Below are 16,578 nucleotides of genomic sequence, written 5' to 3' on the forward strand. Positions count from 1 at the left end.
CCACAGGTCCCTTTGGGGAAGGCTAGGAGAAGGATTAACAGTATAAACTTTTGACAGTGTAGTGGGATCCTTCCTCAAGGAAATCTGGCCTCCTCTTCATTAAAGAGGTTGTGGGTCTAGGAATCAGTTGAGGGGACATGACTCTCTAATCTGGTGATTCAAGTTAGATTGCTGTTCACTTGACCTAAAATTCTTCCACTTGTACAGATCAAATAAGTATTTAGATGGCCCATCTATTTCACTCTTAAGGACACCATGACTAAGTAGGCAATGCCGTAAGCCCATATGGGTCAGATTATTCTCATCACTACTTTGACTTTGCCATATATCATGGTAATCATTAAATTAAATGCCACCACTTGGCCCCTACTACCATGGGGTCCAATCAGCCAGTTTGTGGCTAGTAGTCTTAATTCAGTTAGGGCAGTTCCTACTGCCAAATCTGACTTACATAAAATAGCAATCACAGCACTCTTCAAAGATGCTGGGACTGCCTTCACAAATTTGTTCCTCGCTATTGTGGTAAAAGGTGTGTCCTCTGGGTACTCCATGAGTGGGCCTGTGTGTCCAATCTGATAAATTCACTCTAACGTGCCAACTTCCCTAAGCCTTTGGATACCTTCTTTACAGTATACCTAGGCAGGTCTGGCATTTCAACTTTAGTGTAGGCCACCGCTTAATCCATGCTTCGTTCAGTGAACCAACCAAATAAACTATAAGATCCTTTTCTAGCCTCTCAAGCTGAAACTCTGAGTATTTAGTGGGCCCATATTAATAAACTCAGACTGATCCAACTTTATGTTCCTTGCACGATTATCCCATACCCTTAATAGTCATTCCCACACATACTCCCCAGGTTTCTGTTTGTATAAGAAATACCAAGCAGTTCTTTCGGAGTGTAGCATACCTCCTTTCTGGATTACACTCTGTATTTCCCCTCTTGGGGCTCACTGGAACTTAAGTCTAGTTACCAGTCTAGAAGCAAAAACGGGAGATGGGGTGGGTCCTGGGGACATTTAGATGTCTTGTAAGGCATCTGCCTCAGGTGATGCTCCAGGCAATACCCCAGACATCTCAAAGACTCCAGGCACAGCTTGGTTGATCTCATCAGATGGGGGCGGAAGGGGTAACGATTTTACTAGGTAGGGTGATTTAGAAGACGAAGATGGGAGCAGAGGGCTGGTTCTGCTGGCAGGACTAATTCAACAGAATTTAGGAGCTCAACGTCCCCAGCTTCCTGATTATCTGCCCATATGTCCTCATCCCAAGTTTCAGGATCCCATTTCTTCCCAATCAATGCTCTCATCTTAACTTCACAGACCATTCGAGGTTTGAAATTCAACTGCACTGTAATTCTGCCAGTCTTACGATAAGACTCTGGGTTTGGTTTTCAGCAATATCAACTCCGTTACTAACAAGAAATAAGATTTTCTTTCAGGGTACGAGCGGCAACTTTGAGGCTGTTTATGCAGTGCTAGAGCTGTGACTTTGAAGCTCTGAGCTCTTATCTTTCTTTCACCACTTTGCCTAGCAGAAGTAGGACCAACAAACCAGCTTCCTTATACTTCTCATTTTGACAAAATTGTAGAAAAGTGTCAAAATGCAAACACCCAGAACCTTGTCTCTTACCTGTATTTGATCCATTGGTGGTGATATTTTACGTATTTCTACTGCGACCTCACACCATAGATTAGCAGTGCCCTCTTTACTTCTGGAGGTAGTCATCAGCACCTTTAAACTAGCCAGCCTTGAGAACCAATTGAGAAAACTCATCCTTATGATTTTGTTCCTCTAGAACCACTCTCAGTACCAGACGTCTTAGGCTGGGTTTTCTAGAGGAGTAAAACCAATGAAACACACACACACATATATATATATATATAAACATATACAGAGAGATTTAACTTAAGGAAATGGCTCCCACATTTGTGGAGGCTGATAAGTCTCAAAATTCATGGGTTATGCATCAAGCTGGAGGCTTCTCCAGGCTCACGTGGTTGCATAAGCTCATAAACCCAAAATCAGCAGGTCAGACGGCAGGCTGCTGGCTCATGTCCCAAGAACCAGAGGTCAGATGATGACAAGTTACATGCAGGATTCAGAGTAAGAGTGAGCCTTGCTGGAATATCCATTTATATACTGGAGGTAGTCACACCCCCAAGGAAACTCTCTTTTCAACTGATTGGCTGCTCATAGCAGATCTCATGATGGATGTGATTACATTATATCAGGTCACATCATGGAGATGATAACATTATACTACATTATGGAAGAGCAGCAGTCCAGTGTCTGCCAAACCACTGAGAATCATAGCCTAGCCAAGTTGACACGTAACATTAACCATCACAGGATTTCACTTGGATTTTTAAATAAACTACCCAGGTTTCTGACTACCTGAGAACTAGAAGATACCTACCTGGAAAGGAAAGAGGTGAAAATACCTTGAAGACGTTAGCACCCCTTCCAAACAACTACTGAAATTTACATCGATTTTTGCATATAACGGGCACATTATTCAAAGTTTGAACAAACATCCCATGAGACAGTTTACCATAACTGACCTTTTATTTAAAAAATTACAGGGAGTGATTTCCAGCATATCTCATTTTATAAAAGTACTACCTGTATCAAACATTTTATATCACTGTTAATTCCACTGAAGAGCTGCCTTTTTTTTAAAGGTACTAATTCCAATTAATGGGATACATGCCCTTAAAATAGAAAGTTTCCATTATTCTATCCAAATTTCAAAATTAAAGATTATTGAGTTTATTGCTTTATGGCTGGGCAAGATGCTACTAGCACATTTTAGGTAAATAATATTCTTTGTTAAAAACTATGAGGTCATTCTGTTTAAAACTTTTAGGATAATTCACAGAAAATAGATATATTTATTCAAATTACACATTGGCGGGCGGGCTACTGACTATAGACATTATGTGAAGCAGCTCTTTAAAGAAATAAGATGCACAAATAGGTCTATCTTGGTATAATGTACATAATTGAAATGAATAAAACCTGGAAGACCAATATTGTTACACTACGTTCCGTTAGAATTTAAACAAAAAAAAAATCACAAATTTAGTAGTCCATTTGTGCTTAAAATATTCATACGCATGAGAAGCTTAAAGAAAAAACATCTCTGTACATGATGATCAAAAGTAAGTTATAAATTTTTTTTTGAAATTGCACTGTTATTTAAAACACTTTCCTAAAGTCAAACCCTCCTTTGCAGCTGGCATAATTTTTCAGGTCTAATTGGCAACCTGGGGAGGCCCCTCTGGTATGAGTGAAGTAAAGAAGGTGGTGATAAAAGACCAAGCTGAAGCCATTAATCCAGGCCTTTGAATTGCACTGGCATCTTCCCCTGCATCTTCTCCACTCTCATCTTCAAGCCCATCATCCATAAGACGCTCCTTTCAAACAAAACAAGAAACATACTCCTAAGTGATATGAACTGCTAAATATTAACTCATGACAGAAAGGAGGGAGTTAAGTTCTTTGGTAGCAAGGAATATGAGCATGTAATAAGGAAGTGGTACACAGCTGGTCATTAGAGATCTTTGCTAAGTTCAAAAAAAATCAATTCTTTAGTGTTTAAGTTCAAAGGAGACACATGCCAATTCAGTAAAATAAATTCTCAACGTGCATAATTTTCTTTCTAGGTTATTTTCAGGAATATTGTTAATCTTTCCTATTTAATCCTAATATATGACTGACTCAAAGTTATATTTTAAGTTCTCCAGGATAAAACCACCACAATTCATAATTTAGTTTTTCTTCATGTGCCATTCCACAAATTGAACATGTGGAAGACCCAAGATTCTTTTATTACTTTGGTACCATACAGTCCTGAGGAAATATTTATATTTAAAATATACAAAAACATCATTAACATACCATTTCTTCTAGTTCTAGATTGTTTACATTTTGCCCATCATTGTTAACTTCAGCATTATTGTTGGGAGCCTGTTGCTGACCTCCTTCCTGCCTAAAAGGAAACCATCCAGCTTGGTGTCTGTTCAATAAAATAAAGAGAAAAGCCACAATTGTGTTTATTTGTAACATTATAAAGCGTTAAGTGTCCTATAAGAGAAAAACGATTACAACTATAATAAATGAAAAGACCACATCTCTTACTTCAGGTCAGAAACTTTTCTCTCTCAAAGCAATGACAGCAAAACCAGAACCAATTCAAGTCTAAAAGTCTACTGTGGCTTAACTGGCTCTATGATCTATCAGGACGTATCAGGAGTCATAAAATCTTTGAGATTTTCCCAAATGAAATTCAAATTTATTTACCCCCTGGAGAAAAGGAGGCAAGGGAAAGTTAGCCTACTTATACAAAAAAATCTGACCTATACCCACAGCACTTCCTGTTGAAAACTACTATTAAAAAAGGGCACCCTTCTGTAGGAGTGCATCATATACCTTCTCAAGTTCTAAATAATTAACAGAGCACATCTAGCAAAATTAACAATTTATATAAAAGATAGTACAGGAAATAAATCTGCCTCTACACAATTCTGATAAACATTCTTATTCAACACAACCTGCCTTACTTTTGGCATCAGAAACATACCAGGTATCAGAAGCCTGGCATTCACATTCCTTCATTCAACATTCCCTGTCAGATTACCGTTATGACAGATTCTGTGCTAAGTAGCTTAAGAAAGTAATTGAAAGAAACCACAAAAAGTTAGCGAACATCACTTACAGATAAACCAGTAGCATGGCTCCCATTACCATGATAAACCTACTAAAAGAAGAATAGAAGTAGACAATGCTAAGGAGAATTGCAGCTCGTGAGAATGTGTACATCCAGTCTAGCCAGTCTCGATTGAAATCGTCTTCGTTTAGCACTGGGCCTCCCTGTGCATTCATTTGAACGTTCTCATTCATGGGTCGATTTTCTTGAACCACTAGGTTTGGAGCTGGTGGGGGTTCTTCTCCAGGAACATGTGCCAAATTTAGAGGCTGTGGAGCAGTAGGCTGGGCTGGGGTGGCATTTGATGTGGCCTGAGCTGAAACTGCAGCTTGACTGAAATATTCACCAAAATAAATATTAAAAAGAAAAAAAGTTTACCATACTGTATTTTTTAAAACTTCCTGAAGAGCCATATTTATTTTTCATAAACCCATCATGGAGTACCCCAACTTCTGTCCCACACTCCTTAGATAAGCACAAATTCCAATGGAAAAGTGGTGCAAAGTCTGAGGGTAGGTGCAGGCCTCTCTCAGCCTGGTAGTCCACGATGGTGGAGAGAGGTGGAAGAAGTGAGAACGGCAAGGTTTCTTTTCTCTCTTTCACTAAATTACCTTCTAAGGTAAGAGCCAGTAGGTCCAAACCTTTTCATCTTCACTAAGGGCCCTTTTGTTATTCCACATGAGAATACACTGACGCCATCACCACCTCCCTCCCAGACAATGTCTTGAAAGAACTGTCTAAAAATGCATATTAATTATTGCCTTATGTGTCTACTGTCAACAATAAATGCTTTGTATTCATAATTTAAAATATGACATACATTCCAGATAATAATCCCTCAACCCCCATCTTGGACTTTGGGATCTCCAATTGAGGACCACTGTCAACTTATAAAGGATTGTGGTCCTGAAGTTTGCTTACAATTTGATTGCCTAAAAGTCAGAATAAACTGTTTCTATAAAACGTTCCCAGAAAAATGATATTAAACCTGGATTTGCTTCAAAAGTATCCAGCAAGGGGGATATTGCACAATAAGATTGGCCATGAAGTAACAAATGCTGAGGCAAGGTAACAGGTAACCCAGCGATTCATTTTACTATTCTTTTTACATTTTTATGTGTCTAAATTTATCTATAATAACAAGTTTAACATTCAGATAGCAAAATAAAAGTTTCCCTGGCTACCGAACACTAAGCCAGTATGCTAATACCTTGTGTCTGAATCGGGCTTTGTAGTTTTCAAAACACTGCCTACCTCACAGATATTCTAATACGTAAAGTCCTAAGAGGAAACCCTGGTGGCGTAGTGGTTAAGCGCTACGGCTCTTAACCAAGAGTCGGCAGTTTGAATTCGCCAGGTGCTCCTTGGAAACTCTACGAGGCAGTTCTACTCTGTCCTATAGGGTCGCTATGAGTCGGAATTGACTCGACAGCAGTGGGTTTGAGTTTGGTTTTTTTTTAAGTCCTAAGTAGCACGCCACAATAAAACTCACTTACCTTTCATGGTTCTCACGAGATTTATAAATGACACAAGGGACATAAAGCACCCAGCAGAGTACTGAGCACATAGTAATCACTCAAAGGACAGTTATTACCACAGCAACATACAAGACAGAAAGAACCTGCCTAGAGCCATGGGGTTATAAAAGACAGCATCAGGTTAGTTTTATGGAGGAAGGTCAGAGGAATGATAAGGATTTTGGCTTCACAATGTAGGCAAGAGAGCCACTGGATGCTTTGGGGGTTGGGCAATGGCCAATTCAACTACGTGTTAAGGAAGTTAACCTGGCAGTAGTAAAGCAGGTCTAAAATGAAAAAGCACTGGAAGTAGGCTATAAAGTAAAGGAATGAAGCTTAGCCAAAGATAAAGAATTGCGAGTCATCCGCAGAGAGCTAAGATAACAGCTAAGGTTGTGGAAGCAAGAAATCCAAAAGGCCTGACCCAGGACTGAATCCTGTCTTCCCTACCACACTATGGGTGCTGTGAGGCTCATGGTAAGCACACAAATGTCTGTGAAACTGAGCAAGGAATGTTACCACTAAAAAGAAGGAAAAAATGAGGCTACTAAAGGACAGGAAAAAAGTGACCAGAAAGATAAAAAGAATGAGGAGGATAACAATCACAAACACAAGGAGACAATAACATTAAAGAAGCTAGTCAGTCAATGCTAAATGAATGCATAGGAAGAAAGGTGGCGAAAACGCACTCAGTGCTAAGGCTGTTCCACGCCAACCCAAATCAAGGCTTACTACAATTCTGACAGTCCAGTACTAGCCCACTGGAGCCCTTGTCATGGATTGAACTGTATCCCCCCAAAATATCCATCAACTTAGCTAGGTCATGATTCTCAGTATTACATGACAGTCTACCATTTTGTCATCTGATGTGATTTTCCTATGTGTTGTAAATCCTGTCTCTATGATGTTAATGAGATGGGATTAGTGGTAGCACGGCATGTCCTTTGGACCGAAGGTCCTTGTACTGAGAAGCTCCTTGACCAGGGGAAGATTGATGACAAGAACCTTCTTCCAGAGTTGAGAGATAGAGAAAGCCTTCCCTTGGAGCTGGCACGCTAAATTTGGACTTCTAGCCCACTAGACTGTGAGAAAATAAATTTATCTTTGTTACAGCCAACCACTTGTGGTATTTCTGTTACGGCAGCACTAGATGATTAAGATAGCCCTACCTAGACCTAAGCCTCCCTGACACAGGACTTTTCTATTTCCTTTTTCATTCAACCCTCTTTCTCTTCATGTGGGTTTGATACCCGCCAATGATACTTTCCTAAGTGTTCTCCTCTTAAGGATATGAAGTGTTAGATTAAAAAAAGCATCTGAATATTGCTGCGAAGTATAATTAGTGGGGAAAAAAGGAGGAGCCAAAGTTAGGTTTAGCTGATGTGAACTGGAAATACTAAAAAAATGGACTCAGGTTAACTTACTATTGCATGTAATACTGATGAGCATACATCTGTTGCCACCACAGCATCTGCAGTGGGCTGAAGGCAGGGTACACTGGGAGCCCAGCCGCAGCAGCCTGCCCAGGAAGTTGGTTGTCCACGTTCCTACAACAGAGAGAAGGAGAAAATGTTAATGCTCCAGAAGTTGGGAGCCGGTCTCTCTCTCAATTTTCATTTCCAAATTACAAATTATGCATTGATACAATGTATGGAATCTTACTCAACAGGGAAATACTTATTTTCCACATTATTCAAGATGTTATGACTTACATAAGATGCCCTGGGCTCAAGTACATAGAATAACTACCACTTCAGCCCAGTTTTAATGGGAAAATAAATTAAGCCATCTACAAAATGTATGGCAAACTTCAACACTTATCTTCTCATTTCAGCACACAAGGCCAAAATTACTTTCATTGTTAAGTACATTCTCCTCAACAACTATTCACCAAAGCCCTAAAATAAACTCAATGACAAAATATTTTAAGGAATGAGAGAATGGTGTTTAATATTAACAATAATATACTATTTAAAACAAGCAAAAACAGTTGTAGCAGTACATCAACAGGGAACTGCCAGAAATTCAAGCTGGATTCAAAAGAGGACATGGAACAAGGGCTATCACTGCTGATGTCAGATGGATCCTGGCTGAAAACAGAGAACACCAGAAATATGTTTACCTGTGTTTTATTAACTATGCAAAGGCATTTTACTGTGTGGATCACACTTAATTATGGATAACATTGTGAAGAATGGGAATTCCAGCACACTTAATTGTGCTTATGCAGAACCTGTACATAGACCAAGAGGCAGTCGTTCAAACAGAACAAGGGGACACTGTGTGGTTTAAAATCAGGAAAGGTGTGCATCCAGGGTTGTATCCTTTCACTGTACTTATTCATTACTCAGTCTGTATGTTGAGCAAAAGCATCCGAGAAGCTGGCCTAATATGAAGAAGAGCGAGGCATCAGGACTGGAGAAAGACTCATTAACACCTGTGATATGCAGATGACACAACCCTGCTTGCTAAAAGCGAAGAGGATTTGAAGCACTTACTGATTAAGATCAAAGACTCCAGCCTTCAGTATGGATTACACCTCAAAATAAAGACAACAAAAATCCTCACAACTAGACCAATAAGTAACATCATGACAAACAGAAAAAAGATTGAAGTTGTCAAAGATTTCATTTTACTTCAATCCACAATCAACACCCATGGAAGCAGCAGTCAAGGAGTCAAATGATGTACTGCTTTCTGCATATCTGCTGGGAAAATCGTCTTTAAAGTATTAAAAAGCAAAGATGTCACTCTGAGGACTAAGGTGTACCTGACTCAAGCCATGGTATTTTCAATTGTCTCATATGCATGTGAAGGCTGGACAACAGATAAGGAAGACCGAAGAACTGATGCTTTTGAATTATGGTGTTGGCAAAGAATAGTGAATATACCACGGACTGCCAGAAGAATGAACAAATCTGTCTCGGACGAAGTACGGCCAGAATGCTCCTTAGAAGCAAAGATGGTGAGACTTCGTTTCACATACTATGGACACATTATCAGGAAGGACCTCTCCCTGAAGAAGAACATCATGCTTGGTAAAGTAGAGAGTCAGAGAAAAAGAAGAAGACCCTCAATGAGATGGACTGACACAGTGGGCTCAAACACAGCAACAATTGTGAGGATGGCACAGGACCAGTCAGTGTTTCGTTTTGTTGTTCACAGGGTTGCCAGCAGTTAGAACCAACTTAACAGCATCTAACAACAAGAACTTTAAAAACATACAGCTATTAGCTGTAAAATTTATAAATGAACATTACAAATACCTGCAAGATATTCTTTAAAGAACCAAGATTAGCAGAACATGTATATACATGCATTCTTAGATTAAGTAAAATTTCTATTAAGTTAGTAAAACTTGGGAAAGGTCACAATTAACTTCTCTATGTGTCGGTTTCCTCATCTATAAAACAGAGCTAATAAAAGAACCTTTCTCACAGGGTTGTTATTCAGTACTCAGTAGATATTAACTGTTTTTGTTTTTACTTTCCCCTATCTCTAACTCTGAACATGACTCCAAAATGTGTAATGCAAGATTTGCAGAAATTCACACTTGTATATCAAGATAACTACAGGGAAAAGCACGTAAGTAAAGCCAAAACGCAAACCCAAACCCACTGCCGTCAAGTCGATTCTGACTCATAGCAGCCCTAGAGAACAGAGTAGAACTGCCCCAAAGAGTCTCCAAGGAGCACCTGGAGGATCTGAACTGCTGACCTCTTAGTTAGCAGCCATAGCATTTAACCACTATGCCATCAGGGTTTCCATAAGTAAAGCAGAAGTGGTAAATTCACTAACTCTCCTTTTCTTCATATTACTTGAAATTTATCTTTAGCTGATTACTAGTCTATCCTGAGCGATACAAGCATTAACAAGTTCATGAAATTTATTTTGTTTAGTATTATATTCTAAAACTGTTTACTTAACGTACATTTGGCAATACTCGATTATAGAAACCTAACTTAGAAAAGGTGTGGTGATCCTAAAACTTACCAGTGTTTAATACCTGAGGAAACGTGAAGCTAAAGTGATAGCACCAACTCCCCTGTGTATTACTTGAGCTTTCCTCGCCCTTGGAGGAGTCACGGGAGTCACACAGTGGCTCCCCATTTTCAAAAGACCCTTCCATCTCTTGAATATAGCTCTTCTCCTACTTTCCAAGCCTTCCCCCAACTTACATAAGAAGGAATAGCAGAGAAGCCCCCGTTAGAGTTCCTCCCAACTCTTGATAAATAAGTCCTGTATACAAGAGGGAAAAATAACTTTACCCCAGCTATTCCTTTAGGAAGATATCAGTTAGTTATCAAACCTGGAGAGAAAGCCAGACTACTGGAGCAAAGAAGCATCATACAACATTTCTATAAAGAACTTGGCATTCACACCAGGGAACTGATGCATCTCTGAGTATATCTAAAAATTACCCTAATGAAGTAATGGTAACAATATGAGGCTGTTGCCATATCACACTCAATAAATCTACTCCCACTCCCAGGCCCCTTTCCCGTAACAATAGACGTTCATTTGAGAGAGGGACAACAGCTCATTACATTGAGAGAAATTCAGCACACCATAAGCAATTATTCCCCTTTTGCCCCTCCCTTTCACCCCTGATAACCACTAAGAAACTGGTCTCTATACATTTGCCTGCTCTTCTCTTTTTTTTTAAGTGAGGTCATACAAGAGTTGTCCTTTTGTGATAGACTTAGTTCACCCAGTATAATGTCTTCAAGCTTTATCCATGTTACAGCAGGTATCAAGACTTCATTTCTCTTTCTGGCTGAGTAGTATTTCATTGTATGTATGCACCACATTTTGTTTATCCATTCACATACAATGATGCTCACTTAAGTTGTTTCTATCTTTTCGCTATCGTGAATAATGCTGCAATGCCATCAGAACATTACTGAATGTTCTGATCAAAATTCTATAGAAGAATCCTGATCAAAAGGGAGAATATACAGAACAAAATCTCAAATTCTCACAGAATCCAGACCTTCTGAGGCCATGGAGGCTGGAAGAACTGCTGAAACTACTGCCCTGAAATAATCTTTAATCCTTAAACCAAAAACATCCCCTGAAGTCTTCTTAAAACCAAACAACACTTCAGCTTAACTAGTAAAGAATGTCTGCCTTGAGCACTGTGCTCTTTTAAGAACTATCTATATGGGATCAAACTGACAATAGCAACTCAAAAGATTAGATAGAAAACTTAGGGGAAAGTAAGTTTATGTTAAAGGAAGAGGAACGATTCAGAAAAAGAAGGTGAGAATGGTTGCACAAGATTCATAAAAAGAAGGTGAGAATGGTTGCACAACTTGAAGAATAAAATCAATGTCACTGAACTGTACATGTAAATTGTTGAATTGGTATATTCTGTGTATATGCTCAACAACAATAAAAAAGGGAGGAGGAGAGAGAGAGACCCTTATCATAGTACTTATCATCATGTTGAAATTATCTGTTTTCAATTACCAGACCTAGGTATTTACCCTCTGACCCATCAATCCTACTTCTAGGAATCTATCCTAAATATACCCTGGAAAAAATATAAATGATGTATGACAAAGCTATTCATCGCAGCACTACACATAAAAGAAAAGACTGGAAACAAGTCAAACATTCATCAGTAGGAGACTGGATGTCACAGTTTATACACTCAATTAATGAAGTACTGTGCAGCTGTAAAACGGAATGAAGATCTCAGATACCGCTATGGAGTGACCTCCTGTATCTTACGTGCTATTTTGTTAAAAAGGAAGATGCAAAAGAGCATGTATAATATGCTACCTTTTGTGTAGGAAAGAGAGCAAATACACACGCACACACACTTCTTTGAATTCTGACAAAGAAACAATGGAAGGATAAACCAAAAAATAATAAAAACGGATGAACAGGGGGAGGAGAAAAAATGAAACAGTCCTCTCTAAATGTAGCAGCTTGTTTTACAGTTTAGATGCTGGAACCATGAAAACAGTTTATACAATTAAGAAAAAATTAAATCAAAAAGAAAACAGTAGCAAGCTGTAAAAAAAAAAAAAAAAATCAGAGAAAAGGAACCACACTTGAGTATGAAGTTTTATAGCATAATCATACAGAGACAAATCTTTCTACTGATTTTAAAGCACAGCATTTTAACTATACATCCCTAGTAGGATAAATTCTAAGACAAGAAGGACCAAAAAAATTTTAAGTCACATTATATGAGTGGAAACAGTACTGTTACTTTAAAGCTATTTGATAAAAATAAACACATACTAGATAAAGCAGTAATTATGCTAATCTAAGATTTCATAAAAAAAGATAAATACGTAAATCAAAGAGGTTCTGTAAAAATCCCTTAATCTTTAACCTGAAATATCAGTATGAACTCAGGATTTATTTTTCTTCTTTCTAAAAAAAGCATTGTTTCGTATCTCTGACAACTGAAAAGGCTTAAAGCATGGCAACTGAGTAGCAATGAGGGCTTGTTAGCACCCAGGTTGTGATCTGTAAATACTATTTATTTCTCATCAGGATTCCCCGGAGGCAGGTTCAAGATGAGCCTGAGACATCTTGTCATGCCTGAAATCTAAGACATTATTAAAACCTACTAAAAGTCATGTCAAAAGGACACAGCAGACAAACTGAACAAGTCAAAAAAATGGGACAATGTAAGCATCAAAATGAATGACTACAGTAGACTGAAACACGAATACATAAAAAACTGTAAGTTCATACTGATAACCTATAACGACAACAAAAAAAAAAACCTCATTGGCCACCTTGGCAGGTTACAAGGACATAACTTACTACTCTGAAAATTAATAAAGGTAAAGAATTCAGCATTTATCAGGCTTCTCCTAAATGGACTGAATTCCAAGATAACAAAATAGTTGATAAGAGAATGTTCTTTATACAAGAAGCACAGGCAATAAGCGGAGAAATGATAAAATTAGGAAATTACCATTTTGCAACAACGAATGAAATAATGGATCCAGTCAATGATCACAACCAGTTTCCACTGGGTCGATTCCAACTCATGACAGCCCTACGTGCTGCAGAGTAGAATTGCACTCCACAGGGTTTTCAATGCTGCGACTTTTTGCAAGCTGACTACCAGGACTTAATCATTAACAGCTACTAAAACTATTACCTGGATGATGAAGAACTTAATAATGCATAAATCAGGCTGTTAACATTGAACGCACTGATCAATCCTAACACGACTAGAGGTGAGACAGCCAAATTTTATGTGCCTCCTGGTGTGACACAATAGCAAGGATGTGGCACTACCTATGAAGAATTCTAGGAAAAAAAAAACTGAACGTTAGATCTAACTACCAGTTACAGACAATATGGGGATAGAAGAAAATGCTCAATGATACCATGAGGACACAGCCAACTACAGACCAGGGAAATTACATAGAACAAGAAAAAAGGCATGAAGTAAAAAAGGGAGGTGAAAGGGGATTAGATTAGAAGAGCCTTAAGAAAGATCAACCAAATGCAATATGCCAACCTCTTGAATATCGATTCAATCAAAACAACTATAGAAAGACATTTGAGACAACCAGGAAAAACCAAACACAAACTGGGTATTAGATGATATAAAGATTTGTAATTTTGCTGAATGTTCTAATGGTACTGTGGTTTAGAATATTTAAAGTCCTTATCTGTCATAAAAAAAAAAATAGCTGTTACAGAGAGACAATAAGCATTTACTGATGAAGTTATATAACACCTAGGTTTTGTTTTTTTTAAATATACCCCAGTGTCAGAAAAACAGAGGGCAAACTGGAGTAGATGAAGAATGCTAGTCCAGTAACAGTTGTTGGAGCTGGGTATTAGGTACATGAGGGTCCATTATAATATTTTCTGTACTTTATAAGCATTTAAAAACTATATTTGATTTTTTTTTAATTAAAAAAAAAAAGTGAATACAAATATTGCCTGTTTAACCTAAATATACATCACCAGGGGACTAGTTCATTAAATTATAGTAATCCATATAATGGCATACCGTACAACTGACAGAATGGGACAGCTCTATGTGCACTAATATGACAATCCTTAGTACATTTAGTGAAAAAACGAGGTATAGGCTAGAGTGTATGGTAAGTACGCTACCAGTTGTGTTAAAAAACACACACACATGCTTTGTGTAGGCACAGTTTATCTGGAAGAATACAGGAGAAACAGCTAACAATGGTGGCCTCTAAGGGCAACTGGGTAGCTAGGAGACACAGCTGAAACTTTTGAATGCGTTTTTGTTCCCTTTAAAAATGGTACCACGTGCATGTATTACCTCTTAGAAAATAACTCCAAAAAGAAGTTGCCTATTTACTATCCTGTCTCTCCAACCAGACTCTGTGCCCCTAAGAACAGGGAACAAGCTTTAGCCATTATATTATTATCATCGGTACAATAAATGTGTTGAATGACAGATCATCAAGGTTCATAGCAGGAAAAAGCTGGAAATTGTGATGATTATAAGCAACTATTAAATCTAGTATTTCATTTGAATTTCCCAACTTTAAATGAAAACATATGTTAATGACACAAAAAAATTACAGCTATATTAAAGAACACCACTGCAAAGAAAACGATACTAACACATTTAGGATACTAATCCAGAATCCAGTGCCGTCGAGTCGATTCCGACTCATAGAGACCCTATAGGACAGAGTAGAACTGCCCCCACAGAGTTTCCAAGGAGTGCCTGGCAGATTCGAACTGCCGACATTTTGGTTAGCAGCCGTAGCACTTAACCACTACACCACCAGGGTTTCCATTAGACATGGATAATTTTCCCCTTTCCTTTACTGTTTTTTATTGAAACTCTTTAATATCCATTTTATTACTCAAAATAAATTGTTCTTTTTTTTGGCAAGGAGCCAAGTAAAGTAGTAGAAACATGGGGAAAACATAACTATTTGGAATGTGTAGTATGTCTGTCTCCATACAAAATGTCACATTCTTTATGCAAGTAAAACAAAGTAAAATAATTTGGTCCCTCCTCCCTCTGGCCCTGAACAAGTCAGGGAGAAGAAACTGCTGACAAATACATGTGAGCGGAAATCAGAGATGATGTCAGAAGTTCTGACGGTCCCCCCCGCCAACCCCTTTTTGGAGAGGCTATCTTAGTGCCGTCGAATGAAAGTAAAACACGGGAAAAAAAGGAGGAGGGACAAGTTCACTGGAACAAATGCAACTGGTAAAGTATAATAGAGACTAGGACAAAAGCCAAGAACTTGCAAGACTGCCATTCACAGTCTTTCATAGATATTTAAAAGTTATATCAAAGGACATTAGTTAGTATGTTTTAAAGTCAAGAATTACAAGGCAGAGGAAATGACAGGAACTGGAAACATCAACAATTCGGAAAAAATTATTTCATAGAAAATCTGTTAAATTAACCTTACTTCTCCCACCACTCCACACAAATGATGTAGCAACTGTGTGGAATCCCCACATCATTTCTGGAATATGCCTTTCAAGACTCTCTGAACTTGCTTTGTTCACCCTGCTGCACTCCTCTTACACACGGCTCGATGTTACCACGCATGAAGCCTCCCCATTCCTCCAAGCACAGTCACTCCCTCTCCTAGGTTCTCTCAGTACTTTATTCAAGACCTTAATAGCACACAGGGGATGGTAACTTATTTGCCTATGTGACAAGTACAGAATTCATTTTCTCACCTTCAGTGCCTAGCACATAGCGGATTCTTCAGTAAACATTTACTGAATGAGGTCACAGGGTCCTCCAATGAACAGACTTGCTTACACAGTCACCCACTTAAAATCTGACCAGCAGATCTGACTAGAGGAAAGTTTTAAATGAGGGGAGGGGCGGCTGTAAAAGAAGTCAAAATACAAATGAGAAACTAGGAAAGAATATTGAAACAAATGATTGACAAGGTAGAAAATCACTTCCACAAAGCTAAGAACACAGACTTCTGAGTCAGATAAGCATGTGAATTCCAGTTCTGCTACTGACCACTTTTGTGAACAGAGGCAAGTTACATAACCTTTAAGCCTCATTCCTCTCATCCATAAAATGGGAGAAAATAGTATACAGACCATAGGGCTGGTATAACATTTAATGAAATAAGGGATGTATAAGTGATTAATACAATGCCTATCTCACACTAAGTGCTCAATAAGAATTAAAATCCTTTTAGATTAAAAGAACTGTCAGCACACCTACAAATATGCAAGTCACAAAAACAAAAAGAAATCTTTTTCGTAGTGTCTTATTGAGGACACTCCAATTTATCACACTGGCCAAGTACATATTTGTAAAGGTATGTGGAATCAAACTCTTTAACAACTGTTACTGGGAATGCAAACTGGTAAAACTTCAATATACTTTGG

General features: G+C 38.3%; 1 protein-coding gene across 5 annotated transcripts in view; it reads right to left on the reverse strand.

Moving 5' to 3' along the window:
- Nucleotides 1-2,546: 2,546 nt before the first annotated feature.
- The window catches only part of HERPUD2 (HERPUD family member 2), a 35,099-nt gene continuing 21,067 nt past the window's right edge, over nt 2,547-16,578 (reverse strand). For 4 of the 5 annotated variants that reach the window (XM_064290139.1, XM_064290138.1, XM_064290137.1 and 1 more), the window contains 4 exons: nt 7,650-7,772; nt 4,718-5,041; nt 3,901-4,018; nt 2,547-3,416 (listed from right to left, as the gene is read on the reverse strand). In XM_064290139.1, the coding sequence (XP_064146209.1) occupies nt 3,255-3,416; nt 3,901-4,018; nt 4,718-5,041; nt 7,650-7,772 (727 nt within the window). In that variant the 3' untranslated portion in view covers nt 2,547-3,254. The remainder of the gene's footprint in view (nt 3,417-3,900; nt 4,019-4,717; nt 5,042-7,649; nt 7,773-16,578) is intronic. The other variant, XM_023544298.2, reaches the window with a different exon arrangement.

This window comes from Loxodonta africana, chromosome 8, assembly GCF_030014295.1.
Source record: "Loxodonta africana isolate mLoxAfr1 chromosome 8, mLoxAfr1.hap2, whole genome shotgun sequence".
NCBI classification, from domain to species: domain Eukaryota; kingdom Metazoa; phylum Chordata; class Mammalia; order Proboscidea; family Elephantidae; genus Loxodonta; species Loxodonta africana.